The sequence below is a fragment of the Heterodontus francisci genome, chromosome 24 (genome assembly GCF_036365525.1).
Source record: "Heterodontus francisci isolate sHetFra1 chromosome 24, sHetFra1.hap1, whole genome shotgun sequence".
NCBI classification, from domain to species: domain Eukaryota; kingdom Metazoa; phylum Chordata; class Chondrichthyes; order Heterodontiformes; family Heterodontidae; genus Heterodontus; species Heterodontus francisci.
This window is the reverse complement of record NC_090394.1, coordinates 80267466-80283912: the sequence shown is the minus strand read 5'-3', so window position 1 is coordinate 80283912 and position 16447 is coordinate 80267466. Positions and strand designations below refer to the sequence as shown.

General features: G+C 48.1%; 1 protein-coding gene across 1 annotated transcript in view; it reads right to left on the bottom strand.

Moving 5' to 3' along the window:
• Window positions 1-16447, bottom strand: part of ankfn1b (ankyrin repeat and fibronectin type III domain containing 1b) — a 1028185-nt gene that overhangs the window by 78690 nt on the left and 933048 nt on the right. The window contains exon 16 of the mRNA XM_068056894.1: window positions 6970-7185. Coding sequence (XP_067912995.1) covers window positions 6970-7185 — 216 coding nt within the window. The remainder of the gene's footprint in view (window positions 1-6969; window positions 7186-16447) is intronic.

Sequence of the window (16447 nt, the reverse complement as noted above, 5' to 3'; positions counted from 1 at the left end):
AGCTTTGTGAGGGGCAGGTCATGCCTCACCAGCCTTATTGAATTCTTTGAAGATGTGACAAAACACATTGATGAAGGAAGAGCAGTGGATGTGGTGTATATGGATTTTAGCAAGGCGTTTGATAAGGTTCCCCATGGTAGGCTCATTCAGAAAGTAAGGAGGCATGGGATACAGGGAAAGTTGGCTGTCTGGATACAAAATTGGCTGGCCCATAGAAGACAGAGGGTGGTAGTAGATGGAAAGTATTCAGCATGGAGCTCGGTGACCAGTGGTGTTCCGCAGGGATCTGTTCTGGGACCTCTGCTCTTTGTGAGTTTTATAAATGACTTGGATGAGGAAGTGGAAGGCTGGGTTAGCAAGTTTGCCGATGACACGAAGGTTGCTGGAGTTGTGGATAGTGTGGAAGGCTGTTGTAGGTTGCAACGGGACATTGACAGGATGCAGAGCTGGGCTGAGAAGTGGCAGATGGAGTTCAACCTGAAAAAGTGTGAAGTGATTCATTTTGGAATGTTGAATTTGAATGCAGAATACAGGCTTAAAGACAGGATTCTTGGTAGTGTGGAGGAACAGAGGGATCTTGGGGTCCATGTCCATAGATCGCTCAAAGTTGCCACCCAAGTTGATAGGGTTGTTAAGAAGGCGTACGGTGTGTTGACTTTCATTAACAGGGGGATTGAGTTTAAGAGCCGCAAGGTTATGCTGCAGCTCTATAAAGCCCTGGTTTGACCACACTTGGAATATTGTGTTCAGTTCTGGTCGCCTCATTATAGGAAGGATGTGGAAGCTTTAGAGAGGGTGCAGAGGAGATTTACCAGGATGCTGCCTGGACTGGAGGGCCTGGCTTACGAAGAAAGGTTGAGGGAGCTAGGGCTTTTCTCATTGGAGCGAAGAAGGATGAGAGGTGACTTGATAGAGGGGTACAAGATGATGAGAGGCATAGATAGAGTGGATAGCCAGAGACTTTTTCCCAGGACGGAAAGGGCTATCACCAGGGGACATAATTTTAAGGTGATTGGAGGAATGTTTTGGGGAGATGTCAGAGGTAGGTTCTTTACACAGAGAGTGGTGGGTGCGTGGAATGCACTGCCAGCGGTGGTAGTAGAAGCAGAAACATTAGGGACATTTAAGCGACTCTTGGATAGGTACATGGATGATAGTAGAATGAAGGGTATGTAGGTAGTTTGATCTTAGAGTAGGTTAAAGGTTCGGCACAACATCGTGGGCCGAAGGGCCTGTACTGTGCTGTACTGTTCTATGTTCTATGTTCAAACCCCTCCACGGCCTTGCCCTCCCTATCTCTGTAATCTTCTCCAGCCCCACAACTCTGAGATATCTGCTCTCTTCTAGTTCTGGCCTCTTGAGCATCTCAATTTTAATCACCCCACCATCGGCATTTGTGCCTTCAGCTGCCAAGGCCCTAAGCTCTGGAGTTCCCTCCCTTAACCTTTCTGCTTCTCGACCTCTGTTTCCTCCTTTAAGACTCTCCTTAAAACCCACCTCTTTGACCAAACTTTTAGTCATCTGCCCTAATATCACCTTATGTTACTCGGTATCAAATATAGTTTGCTAACGCTCCTGTGAGGCGCTTTGGGACATTTCATGAACTTGACAGGGAGATGGGAACCAGGAGATAACATTAAAGAGGAACAAGGTGTACAAAGAATTGGGAGAGACAGGCAGCACTAGAATACGAAATAGTAAGGTATTAGGTGGAGACAGAGTAAGAAGGAATGCAATAATGTCTAAATTGTGCACGTATGTGAAAGCACGGAATGTCGTAAATAAGGTTTGGGAGCTGCAGGTGCAGATAGCCAGGTGGGAATACAATGTTTTGGCGATGACAGAGTCCTGGCTCAATAAAGGGCAGGACTGGGTACTAAATATTCTGGCATAGAAGGTGTTCAGAAAAGATAGGGAAGGAAAGAAAGGAGGAGTGATCACGGCCGTATTGATTAAGGAGAGTATTACAGTGCTGGAGAGACAGAGAGAGGATGTTCTGGAGGGATCAAGGGCAGAATCTATTTGGTTAGAGCTAAGAAACAACAGAGGTACCAATATACTATTGGATGTATTCTATAGGCCACTAGTTGGAAAAATACAGAGCAACACATTTCCAAGAAAATTTCAGTGAGGTGCAAAACTGCAATTATCCAAATATAGACTGGGATAGTAATAGTGGAAAGGCAAGAGTTTCTAAAGTGTGTTGAGGAGAATTTTCTTAATCAGTATGTTTCAAGTCCAGTGAGGAAGGAGCCATTTCTGGATCTGGTTCTGGGAAATGAGGTGGGACAAATGGATCAAGTGTCAGTAGGGAAACATTTAGGGGACAGTGATCATAGTATCATACACTTTAAATGTGGCGGGGATTAGAGATGGTGGCATATTAGTAATGTCAAAGGACTAGTAATCCAGAGCTCGGGCCAAAGGTCTGGGCACATGGGTTCAAATCCTGCCATAACAGATGGTGACATTTGAATTCAATAAATAAATCTTGAATTAAAAGCTAGTCTAATGGTGACCATGAAACCATTGTCAATTGTTGTAAAAACACATCTGGTTCACTAATGTCCTTTAGGGAAGGGAATCTGCCGTCCTTACCTGGTCTGGCCTACATGTGACTCCAGACCCACAGCAATGTGGTTAACTCTTAAATGGCCAAGCAGGCCACGCTGTTCACAGGCAATAAATGCTGGCCTAGTCAACGATGCCTACATCCCACAAACAATAATTTGAAAAAAGCTATGGAAAAGAACAAGGAGCAACCCAGAATAAAAATAATTAATTGGAGAAAGGGCCAATTTCAATTGAGTGTGAATGGATCTGGCCCAGATAAAGTGGAATCAATGTTTGGCAGGCAAAACTGTAATTGAACAATGGGCTGCCTTTAAACAGGAGATAGTTGAGGTGCACTCCCATGAGGGAGAAAGGTCGGACAAATGAAGCCAGAGCTCCCTGGATGATGAAGGAGATAGAGAGTGAGATGAAGTAGAAAAAAAAAGGGTGTGTATGACAGATGTCAGGTTGATAATAGAAGTGAGAACCAGGCTGAATATAAAATGTTCAGAGGGGGAAGTGAAAAAAGAAATTAGAGCAGCAAAGACAAAGTATAAGAAGAGACTGGCAGCCAACATAAAAGGGAATTCAAAAGTCCTCTATAGACATATAAATATTAAAAGGTGAGGTAGGGCCAATTATGGACCAAAAAGATTTATACATGGAGACAGAGGGCATGGCTGAGGTACCAAATGAATATTTCGCATCTGTCTTTACCAAGGAAGAAGATGCTGTCAAAGTCATAGTGAAAGAGGAGGTAGTTGCGATACTGGATGAGCTAAAAATTGATAAAGAGGAGGTATTAGAAAGTCTGGCTGTGCTTAAAGTTGATAAGTCACCAGGACCAGATCAGATGCATTCAAGGATATTGAGAGAAGTAAGGGTGGAAATTGCAGTGTTACTGGCCATAATCTTCCAATTCTCCTTTGATCCAGGGATGGTGCCAGTGGACTGGAGAATTGTAAATGTTACACCCTTGTTCAAAAAAGGGTGTAAGGATAAACCTACCAACAACAGGCCAATCAGTTTAACCTCGGTGGTGGGAAAGCTTTTAGAAATGATAAGCTGGGACAAAATTAACAGTCACTTGGACAGATGTGGACTAATTAAGAAAAGCAGCATGGATTTGTTCAGGGTAAATCGTGCTTAATTAATTTGACTGTTTTTTGATGAGGTAACAGAGAGGGGTGATGAGGGTATTACAGTTGATGTGGTGTACATAGACTTCCAAAAGGCGCTTGATAAAGTGACACACAACAGGCTTGTTGGCAAACCTGAAGCCCATGGAATTAAAGGGACAGTAACAGCATGAACACTAAATTGGTTGAGTTACAGGAAACAGAGAGTAGTGGTGAATGGTTATTTTTCGGATGGGAGGATGGTATATAGTGGGGTTTCCAGGGGTAAGTACAAGGACCACTGCTTTTCTTGATCTATATTAATGACCGAGGATTGGGTATACAGAGCACAATTTCAAAATCTGCAGATGACACAAAACTTAGAAACTTAGAAGTATTGTGAACTGTGAGGAAGACAGTAATAGGTTTCCAAATAGACAGCCTTGTGGAATTGGCAAACATGTGACAGATAATATTTAATGCAGAGAAGTGTGATACATTTTGATAGGAAGAACAAGGAAAGGCAATATAAGCTAAAGGGTACAATTCTAAAGGGGGTGCAGGAGCAGAGGGACCTGGAGGGTATACATGCACAAATCATTGAAGGTGGCGGGGGAGGTTGAGAAAGTGGTTAATAAGGTATACAGGTTCCTGGGCTTTGTAAATGGAGGCACAGAGGACAAAAGCAAGGAAGTTATGCTGAACCTTTATAAAAAAACTGGTTTGGCCTCGACTGGAGTATTGTGTCCAATTCTGGGCACCACACTTCAGGAAGGATGCTAAGGCATTGGAGAAGGTGCAGAAAAGATTTATGACAATGGTTCTAGGGATGATGGACTTCAGATATGTGGATAGATTGGAGAAGCTGGGACTGACAAGATTGAGAGGTGATTTAATAGAGGTGTTGAAAAGAACCAGAGGACACCGATTTAAAGTGATTGGCAAAAGAATAAAAGGTGTATGAGAAGAAAGTATTTTATGCAGTGAGTGGTTGGGATCTGGAATGCGCTGCCTGACAGTGTGATGGAGGGAGATTCAATCGTGACTTTTCAAAGGGAATTGGATAATTATCTGAAGAGAAAAAATGTGCAGGGCTATGGGGAAAAAGTGGGGGAGTGGGGCTAGCTGAGATGCTCTCGTAGACATGACAGGCCGAATGGCCTCCTTCTGTGTTGTAACCATTCAATGAATCTATGAAAACTGCTAAGTAAATACAAGTTGTTGTTGTTGTTGTTGTATAACTCACTCCAGTCTGTGTGTTTCCTGTGAGGGAGTTCTGTAAAGCTGGATAAGGCAGTAGAGATGGTGACGGGGTGAAGCCATCAAAGGATTTAACCACTGGGATGAGAGTTTTAAATTTAAAGCATTGTGGAATTAAGGGCCAACGTAAGTGAGTGAGGGTGGGACTGACAGGTGACTGAGTCCAGGTGTAGGATCGGATGTAGGCAACAGTGCTAGGCTGGCAAAAAGCAAATCCAGAAAACTCTTCTTCACACGAAGGATTGTGAAAATATAGAATGAGGCCTGCAAGCAAATTCAAATGAAGGGTTTAAAAGTGATAGGGATATGTCATTGGAAAGAAAGGATTTTAATGGGCATGTAGATAAGGCAGGAAATAAAAACCATAGAGAAGCCATTGGTAACAAAAGTAGCAGAATGGCCTGAATAGGACATGTTCTAAATCATTTCTGCAAGTCAAAGCATCGAACAAGATAAAGCTGTTTGATAGAACTACTAATCCTAGAGCATATTTCTCTTCCGTCGCTTCTCTTTAGTTTGACTAATTTGCTAGAGTTCTTCGAAGATGTAACAAATAAAGTGGATAATGGGGATTCTGTAGATGTAGTATATCTGGATTTCCAGAAGGCATTTGATAAGGTGCCGCACAAAAGGTTAATACACAAGGTAAGATCACATGGGGTTAGGGGCAATTTATTAGCTTGGATAGAGGATTGTCTAACCAACAGTAAACAGAGAGTCGGGATAAATGGGTCTTTTTCTGGTTGGCAAGATGTAACTAGTGGGGTGCCACAGGGTTCGGTCCTCGGCCCCAACTATTTACAATCTACATTAATGACTTGGATGCAGGGATAGAAGGTACTATAGCCAAATGTGCAGATGACACTAAAATCGGTGGGATAGTAAGTTGCAATAAAAAAATAAGAAATTTACAAATAGATATGGATAGGTTAGGTGAATGGGCCAAAATTTGGCAAATGGAGTTTAACGTGGATAAGTGTGAGGTTATCCATTTTGGTCAGAAGAATAGAAAGGCAAATTATTATCTAAATGGAGAGAAACTTCAGAGTGTTTCAGTGCAGAGGGATCTGGGTGTCCTCGTGCATGAATCGCAGAAAACTAGTTTGCAGGTACAGCAGGTAATAAGGAAGGCAAATGGAATTTTGGCATTTATTGCTAAAGGAATAGAGTATAAAAGTAGGGAAGTGTTGCTGCAACTGTACAAGGCATTGATGAGTCCGCACCTGGAGTATTGCGTACAGTTTTGGTCCCCTTACTTGAGGAGGGATGTAGTTGCATTGGAGGCAGTTCAGAGGAGGTTCACTAGATTGATTCCAGAGATGAGGGTTTGTCTTCTGAAGAGAGATTGAGCAGTTTAGGCCTTTACTCTCTGGAGTTTAGAAGAATGAGAGGAGATCTAATTGAAGTATATAAGATGATTAAGGGGATTGACAAAGTATACGAAGTGAGGATGTTTCCTGTGGTGGGGCAATCTGGAATGAGAGGTCATAGTTTTAGGATAAGGGATAGCAGATTTAAAACAGAAATGAGGAGAAATTACATCTCTCAAAGGGTCGTGAGTCTGTGGAATTCACTACCCCAGAGTGCGGAGGGTGCCGGGACATTGGGTAAATTTAAGGAGGAGATACAGATTTTTAATTAGAAATGGGTTGAAGGGTTATGGAGAAAGGGCAGGAAAGTGGAGTTGAGACCGAGATGAGATCAGCCATGATCGTATTGAATGGCGGAGCAGACTCGAGGGGGTGAATTGCCTACTCCTGCTCCTAGTTCTTATGTTCCTGTGATAATTGTCGGCTCTCCACTCATCAATTGTCCAGAGATACACAGAAGCTTATTGGGAGGCTTACAGGCATAGACCTGGACTTCTGCAGAGTGGTCCCTGAACAAGACATTGGTTGAGATTGTGGCCCTTAAAAAAACGTTAGCCACATTGCTCTACAAGCAATAACTACAAATGAACCAATTCTTCTCCCTGCATATTTCATGCTAGCTTGAGCTGTGTACTAACTCTTAAACCCTGTTTTAATAATCATCCTACATGGAGAGTTGACAGCAGCATGTCCAGTGCAGTGGGGTCTTCTGGAGAGGAGAATGACTTGCGTTGAGTCTGGAACTTGGACAGGGGAATCCACCTGACATTCTCCAGATTCTGGTATGAGCTCAGTTCCCTCAGGGTCACGATCAGTACATTCCCATGCTTGTCTTTGATGGGTTCGAAGTACACATGGCCGAGTTCTTGGGTTCCAAGCAATCCCTGCAAAATAAAAATAGTTTAAGAAGATCAGAGCTTAAAGTGTTTAATTATAAGGACACGTTGCATAACCTTGGTTTGTATTTCCTTGAGTTTAGAAGATTGTAGGAAATCGAATTGAGGCTTTTTAAATGGTAATAGGATTTCCTCCAGTGGGGGAATCCAGAACAAGCTAGCATAATTTTAAAATTAGAGCTAGGCCGTTTAGGGTAAAATCAGGAAGAATTCCTTCATAGAAAGGGTGGAGGTAATGTGGAGCATTCTCCCTCAAGAAAGGGTGGAGGTAATGTGGAGCATTCTCCCTCAAGAAAGGGTGGAGGTAATGTGGAGCATTCTCCCTCAAGAAAGGGTGGAGGTAACATGGAGCATTCTCCCTCAAGAAAGGGTGGAGGTAACATGGAGCATTCTCCCTCAAGAAAGGGTGGAGGTAATGTGGAGCATTCTCCCTCAAGAAAGGGTGGAGGTAACATGGAGCATTCTCCCTCAAGAAAGGGTGGAGGTAACATGGAGCATTCTCCCTCAAGAAAGGGTGGAGGTAACATGGAGCATTCTCCCTCAAGAAAGGGTGGAGGTAATGTGGAGCATTCTCCCTCAAGAAAGGGTGGAGGTAACATGGAGCATTCTCCCTCAAGAAAGGGTGGAGGTAACATGGAGCATTCTCCCTCAAGAAAGGGTGGAGGTAACATGGAGCATTCTCCCTCAAGAAAGGGTGGAGGTAACATGGAGCATTCTCCCTCAAGAAAGGGTGGAGGTAACATGGAGCATTCTCCCTCAAGAAAGGGTGGAGGTAACATGGAGCATTCTCCCTCAAGAAAGGGTGGAGGTAACATGGAGCATTCTCCCTCAAAGTGTTGTGGATTATGGTTCAGTTGAAATTTTCAAGACTGAGATTGACAGATTTTTATTTAGTAAGGGTATCATGAATAAGGGTATGAGGCTGTTCAGTGGGGTTGAGGTAGAGATCAGCCATGATCTAACTGAATGGTGGAACAGGTTCGAGGGGCTGAATGGACTTCTCATACTCCTGTCTTCTTCAGCTGGCAAAAAAATAAATAGTTTCCCAATACTGCATTAAACCAAAATGGCAATATTATCACTGGGTAAAAATCTTGGTAGCTCACCACCACTTTGTAAGGGCAACTAGGGATGCGCGATGAATGTTCTTCTTGCTAGTGACATCACATCTCATAAAAGAATAAAAAAACATCCTTGTTAGTTTTCTCCTTCCCTAGTTTTCTATGGAAGTGTCATGACCTGATTTCTCTCTTGGACTGGCTGGCAAATACCTTCAGAAACAGGCCCGTAAACTAATAAAGTTAAAAGAATGTTAAAAATCTGCTAACGACGGCTGTATTACACTGTAGCTCAATACAGTTGAATTACATGGTTTTACCATTCCTTCAAACTTACCTTATATTAACCAACCAACTGCTGTCACAAATATGTCAAAGCCACTTGGGGCACAATTCTGTGAATGTAGGCTGTCTTTCAAAGATTTTGTATTATAAAAGAATGTTCTTAAAAAAAAAGTATTTCTTTTTCTTTTCTCATCAGAATGAGTGCTGTTGGTACGCGTCCAATGACAGGCACCCAGTGTTCAATAGCAAACACTCCCAGAACAGGTACAGCACGGGGTTAGATAGAGTAAAGCTCCCTCTACACTCCCCCATCAAACATTCCCGGTTACTCGATATACAGTGGAAAAAGAAAAAAAACGGATTAGATACAGAGTAAAACTCCCAAAAAAGAGAAAAAAAAATGAAAAAAAAACGGGGTTAGATACAGAGTAAAGCTCCCTCTTCACTGTCCCCATCAAACACTCCCAGGACAGGTACAGCATGGGGTTAGATACAAAGTAAAGCTCCCTCTACACTGTCCCCATCAAACACTCCCAGGACAGGTACAGCATGGGGTTAGATACAGAGTAAAGCTTCCTCTTCACTGTCCCCATCAAACACTCCCAGGACAGGTACAGCACGGGGTTAGATACAGAGTAAAGCTCCCTCTTCACTGTCCCCATCAAACACTCCCAGGACAGGTACAGCACGGGGTTAGATACAGAGTAAAGCTCCCTCTACACTGTCCCCATCAAACACTCCCAGGGTATGTACAGCATGGGGTTAGATACAGAGTAAAGCTCCCTCTACACTCCCCCATCAAACATTCCCGGTTACTCGATATACAGTGGAAAAAGAAAAAAAACGGATTAGATACAGAGTAAAACTCCCAAAAAAGAGAAAAAAAAATGAAAAAAAAACGGGGTTAGATACAGAGTAAAGTTCCCTCTACACTGTCCCCATCAAACACTCCCAGGACAGGTACAGCACGGGGTTAGATACAAAGTAAAGCTCCCTCTACACTGTCCCCATCAAACACTCCCAGGACAGGTACAGCATGGGGTTAGATACAGAGTAAAGCTTCCTCTTCACTGTCCCCATCAAACACTCCCAGGACAGGTACAGCACGGGGTTAGATACAGAGTAAAGCTCCCTCTACACTGTCCCCATCAAACACTCCCAGGGTATGTACAGCATGGGGTTAGATACAGAGTAAAGCTCCCTCTACACTCCCCCATCAAACATTCCCGGTTACTCGATATACAGTGGAAAAAGAAAAAAAACGGATTAGATACAGAGTAAAACTCCCAAAAAAGAGAAAAAAAAATGAAAAAAAAACGGGGTTAGATACAGAGTAAAGCTCCCTCTTCACTGTCCCCATCAAACACTCCCAGGACAGGTACAGCACGGGGTTAGATACAGAGTAAAGCTCCCTCTACACTGTCCCCATCAAACACTCCCAGGACAGGTACAGCACGGGGTTAGATACAGAGTAAAGCTCCCTCTACACTGTCCCCATCAAACACTCCCAGGGTATGTACAGCATGGGGTTAGATACAGAGTAAAGCTCCCTCTACACTCCCCCATCAAACATTCCCGGTTACTCGATATACAGTGGAAAAAGAAAAAAAACGGATTAGATACAGAGTAAAACTCCCAAAAAAGAGAAAAAAAAATGAAAAAAAAACGGGGTTAGATACAGAGTAAAGCTCCCTCTTCACTGTCCCCATCAAACACTCCCAGGACAGGGACAGTATGGGGTTAGATACAAAGTAAAGCTCCCTCTTCACTGTCCCCATCAAACACTCCCAGGACAGGTACAGCACGGAGTTAGATACAGAGTAAAGCTCCCTCTACACTGTCCCCATCAAACACTCCCAGGACAGGTACAGCATGGGGTTAGATACAAAGTAAAGCTCCCTCTTCACTGTCCCCATCAAACACTCCCAGGACAGGTACAGCACGGGGTTAGATACAGAGTAAAGCTCCCTCTACACTGTCCCCATCAAACACTCCCAGGGTATGTACAGCATGGGGTTAGATACAGAGTAAAGCTCCCTCTACACTCCCCCATCAAACATTCCCGGTTACTCGATATACAGTGGAAAAAGAAAAAAAACGGATTAGATACAGAGTAAAACTCCCAAAAAAGAGAAAAAAAAATGAAAAAAAAACGGGGTTAGATACAGAGTAAAGCTCCCTCTTCACTGTCCCCATCAAACACTCCCAGGACAGGTACAGCATGGGGTTAGATACAGAGTAAAGCTCCCTCTACACTGTCCCCATCAAACACTCCCAGGACAGGTACAGCATGGGGTTAGATACAAAGTAAAGCTCCCTCTACACTGTCCCCATCAAACACTCCCAGGACAGGTACAGCATGGGGTTAGATACAGAGTAAAGCTTCCTCTTCACTGTCCCCATCAAACACTCCCAGGACAGGTACAGCACGGGGTTAGATACAGAGTAAAGCTCCCTCTTCACTGTCCCCATCAAACACTCCCAGGACAGGTACAGCACGGGGTTAGATACAGAGTAAAGCTCCCTCTACACTGTCCCCATCAAACACTCCCAGGGTATGTACAGCATGGGGTTAGATACAGAGTAAAGCTCCCTCTACACTCCCCCATCAAACATTCCCGGTTACTCGATATACAGTGGAAAAAGAAAAAAAACGGATTAGATACAGAGTAAAACTCCCAAAAAAGAGGAAAAAAAATGAAAAAAAAACGGGGTTAGATACAGAGTAAAGTTCCCTCTACACTGTCCCCATCAAACACTCCCAGGACAGGTACAGCATGGGGTTAGATACAGAGTAAAGCTCCCTCTTCACTGTCCCCATCAAACACTCCCAGGACAGGTACAGCACGGGGTTAGATACAGAGTAAAGCTCCCTCTACACTGTCCCCATCAAACACTCCCAGGGTATGTACAGCATGGGGTTAGATACAGAGTAAAGCTCCCTCTTCACTGTCCCCATCAAACACTCCCAGGACAGGTACAGCATGGGTTAGATACAGAGTAAAGCTCCCTCTACACTGTCCCATCAAACGCTCCCAGGACAGGTGCAGCACGGGGTTTAGATACAGAGTAAAGCTCCATCTACACTGTAAAAAAAAAACGGGGTTAGATACAGAGTAAAGCTCCCTCTACACTGTCCCATCAAACAAAAAAAAAACAAAAAAAAAAAAATGGGTTAGATACAGAGTAAAGCTCCCGCTACACTGTCCCATCAAACACTCCCAGGACAGGTACAGCATGGGTTAGATACAGAGTAAAGCTCCCTCTACACTGTCCCATCAAACACTCCCAGGACAGGTACAGCACGTGGTTAGATACAGAGTAAAGCTCCCTCTACACTGTCCCGATCAAACACTTCCAGAACAGGTACAGCATGGGTTAGATACAGAGTAAAGCTCCCTCTACACTGTCCCATCAAACACTCCCAGGACAGGTACAGCACGTGGTTAGATACAGAGTAAAGCTCCCTCTACACTGTCCCGATCAAACACTTCCAGAACAGGTACAGCATGGGTTAGATACAGAGTAAAGCTCCCGCTACACTGTCCCATCAAACACTCCCAGGACAGGTACAGCATGGGTTAGATACAGAGTAAAGCTCCCTCTACACTGTCCCGATCAAACACTCCCAGGACAGGTACAGCATGGGTTAGATACAGAGTAAAGCTCCCTCTACACTGTCCCGATCAAACACTTCCAGAACAGGTACAGCATGGGTTAGATACAGAGTAAAGCTCCCTCTACACTGTCCCAACAAACACTCCCAGGACAGGTACAGCACTGGGATTGGCTGCTCTCTGATTTGGGAGCCTGAGTGTTGAGAGCCTCAACGAGGTGCAGCTGAGAGTGCTGGTGGCAGTTGGAGGTTGCAGAGGTGGAGAGAGGAGCTGCACTGAGCAAGGGAGAGCAGCTACCAACAAGCAGTGGAAAACTCCAACAACAGTCTCCATTAAAGAGAAGAAAGGGACATTTTGTGGAAACAAGGCTTTGTCTGGAGGTGGGTGCTGAACACCAGTAATTTACTTTGGACTGTTGGGGGAGGAACAAGTGGCTGGAACAACAAGGGGTGGGGCTGCCAATTCAACAGGAATCTGTGCTGCTGCAAAAGCACACAGGGAAGCTCCCTCCCCACCCCAATTGCCAAGCCTGGGTCAGCTGAAGCTGCCCAGCTAAACAGACGGAAGGGGATAGATAGTGCCTGGGCAGCTTCAGCTGACCCAGGTGAAGACGACTCCCCCAACCAGAAGACCGGAAGACCAACTTCAAAGACTGTTTTAAGTGTACTGTGAGCACCACCTCCAGAAAGCAAGTCATCCCTTCCAGCCTGTCTTTACCTCTCCTCTCTTACCTCAGCCTCTCCACTAACCTGTTGTTTGTTTGTTTGTCTTTTCAAATTTTTCTGTGAATCTGTTATTTAGTGTGCAAGTCCACAATTTGGGGTGGGTTTAGCTCTTGGACCCATGGCAAGCCCTTCATCACCGGTGGCGGGGCCCTCTACTACCTACGCAGCTGCAGCTTCTGTGGCTGCCCACGTGGCCCCGTCACCCTTTAAATTATTGACATGCAGCCATGGGGTGAAGAGCTATCCCCACCCCAACATGTCTATTGAGGCCTGCGTTAAGGCAATGGCCGTGGTTGTCGGCCCCTCGGCCATTGTTGCGGCCTCAAAGATGTATGGGAAGGCTGTGTTCTTTTTGAAGACCGAGCGGGCGGTGTCCCTGGCCCTGAGTAAAGGGCTCACTGTGGGGGGGACCTTCCTGCCAGTGGACCCTCTGGGGGCCACTGCGCATCGGATAATGTTGTCCAACGTCCCACCCTTCATTCCCAGTGAGCTCCTCCTCCCCCACCTGCACCATCTGGGGGAGGTGAGGTCGGGGATCACCCCAGTCCGGCTTGGTCTTCGGGAGCACAGCCTCCAACATGTCTACTCCTTCCGCCGCCAGTTATTTATGCAGCTGGCGCGGGAGGAGGACACGGAGGGCCAATTTAATGTGGAGTTCCAGGGGACGGCCTACCGCGTCTTTTGGACCTCGGACGGGGCGCGGTGCCACGTCTGCAAGGGGGTGGGGCATGTTCGGAAGAACTGCCCCAACCTCCCGGCCGCCAGCTCCACCTCGGCGGCCCAGAGTGGTTCCACAGCACCTCCTCCCACTCCCCCCGCACATCCAACAGACACCGCTCAGTCGGTTCCGGAGGCTGTGGTTTTCACAGCCTCTGGCGGGGAGGGGAGCGTCCGTCCGAGCGGAAGGAAGACGCGGGGAAAAAAGAAACATCGTGAGGCGCGTCCCCTGGACACTTTGACTCAACCCGAGCCTGAGCTCAGCCCAAAGCCCATTCCCATGGAATCCACCTGTCCCAGGGCTGGGCTCAGGCCCAGGGTGACTAAAAAAGGAAAAAAGGGTGCGGAGGCGGAGGCCTCTGATGACATGGAGGTCTCTGAGTCTCCGCGCCCAAGTGCGAAAAAGAGGAGAAGGCACCCCTCCACAGAAATAACACAGGGCCCTGAGGTGCAGGGCCCATCTGTTGGAGGGGAGCTGCCTCCTGTTTCTGGTCCTCAGGTGCCCCCTACCGCCACCACCAAGGCTGCAAAGTCCGGGCAGGTGCTCCCTATTCCTCAGGATGGAGGGGAGGGGATGGCCCCGGTACGTGAGGCCCCTCCTGAAGGAGTAAGTGGGGCCCTGCTTGTGGTGGGGGAGCCTGGGGAAACCGCCCATTCCGCCACTGCGACTGGGTCGGGTGTCCTGAATGAAGGGGAGGGCGAGGCCCCAGAGGGTCGGGCCTCCCAGCCGGAGTCCACCACCAACCAGGAGACACCCGACCCAGTTATAACTGAGAATGCTGCCCCATCTGCTGGGCCTGTGGGTGCTGGCGGAGCGGGAGATGGCCTCCTCTCGCCGCCTCCAGTCTCGGCTCCGGCTGGTTTCCCGGAGTCCGGAACTTCTGTCTCCCCTGGACCAGTCATTGGCCTGGGGATGGAGGTGGAGGGGGGTCCTGAACCGCTGGTGCCTACAGGCTCCAGTTTCACAATAGAACCCAGAGAGGACTCCTCCGCCATCGATCCTGGGGGTGGGATCGTGACGGAGGCGGGACCAGCTGGCGCGGCCGGGACGTCCGCCCCACAGTGTGTGGTGGATGTGTTGGCCGCTGGCGGTGACGACCCGGAGGAGGATGGGGATTCGGTGCGGGGCACGGAGGATGATCTTGATTCCATCGCCAGTGAGGTGGTGGAGTCCCTCGTGCCTCCCACCGAATCTCCTCTCATCCCCACGGCGGAACTCCGGGATTTCCTCGCGGCTTGCAGGGGTTGCCGCAATAAAGTTCAGCTGGCCCTCGACCGTTGGTCGAATCTGGCGCTGATCATCCAGTCCGTCCGTGCCGCCCTTAAGATAGCGGGCAAGCGCGCGGACGTGAAACTGGTTGAGAGGCGCCGTTTTAATGTGTTCCTCAATGGGTTGCTGGGGGAGTGGAGGGCCAGGTGCACTTCCACTCCCTCCTCACAGTGAGCTGTTGGTGACGGGTTTTAAGTACCTTTGACATGAAGATAACCATAGCCAGCCTCAACATCAACGGCAGCAGAGGGGCTCACCGCAGATTTCACAATCTCTCAGTCCTTAGGGAAGGGAGATACGCGGTGAGCTTTCTGCAGGAAACCCACACCGTTCCGGGAGACGAAGCCACCTGGCTCCTGGAGTGGCAGGGTGGGGTCTACATGAGTCACCTCACCCCTATTTCTAGTGGGGTGGCTATCTTGTTGGCCCCGACTTTTCAGCCGGAGATCTTGGGGGTCAAGGAGCTAGTGCCGGGCCGCTTGCTCCACCTCGCCGTTCGCCTGGGTAGCGTGCCGCTCCACTTTGTGAACGTGTACGCGCCCAGGCCCGGCGCTTTGCAAGCGCGCTTCTTTGAAGAAGTGTCCGCTCTCTTGAGCTCCATCGATAGCGGCGAGTGCATCATCCTCGGGGGGGATTTTAACTGCACCCTCGAGGTGGGGGATCGCTCCGGTCCCCAGCGCGGCCAAGCGTCGGTGGAGAAGTTGAGGGGACTGATCAGCTCCCTGAACTTGGTGGACGTCTGGCGGAATCTCCATCCCGACTCCAGCGCCTTCACATGGAGGTCTGGAGGAGGGGGGTCGCGAATCGACCGCCTCTACATTTCGCAGGCGTACGTCTCCCGCGTTTCGGCGGCCTCCATGCGGCTGGTGCCGTGCTCGGACCACCGCCTGGTGTGGGCGGAGTTCACTCCGCTCCGCACGCGGGCGGGGTCCGCGTACTGGCACTTTAACAACCGGCTGCTGGAGGACGTGCGATTTCGGGACTCGTTCTGTCGATTCTGGGCCGACTGGAGAAGGAAGCAGGGGGGCTTCCCCTCCTTGAGGCTATGGTGGGATGTGGGCAAGACTCACATCCGCGTCTTCTGTCAGGAGTACGCGAAGGGGTCGACCAAGAGGCGGGAAGCCGAGATCGGGCGCCTTGAGAGGGAGGTGCTCGACTTGGAATCCCGCCTCGGTCATGCCGTCGCGGACCCGGCCCTGTGGCAGGCGTACAAAGAGAAGAAGGGCGCGCTGAGGAACCTGCAGCTCATAGGGTCCCGAGGCGCGTACGTGAGGTCGCGGATCCAGATCCTGGAAGATTTGGACCGCGCCTCACCCTTCTTCTACTCGCTGGAAAAATGGCGGGGGGTCCGTAAGCAGCTCGTCGAGCTGCTGGCCGACGACGGATCCTCCATCACGGATCCGGAGGGAATGGGCCTCCTGGTCCGGACGTATTACAGTGCGTTGTTCTCTCCGGATCCGTCCAGCGAGGATGCGCGCAGAGTTTTGTGGGAGGACCTGCCGCAGGTCAGCCCGGAGGGCGCCGAAGGATTGGAGGCTCCGCTCACGTTGGCGGAGCTGACTGGCGCCCTCCACCAGC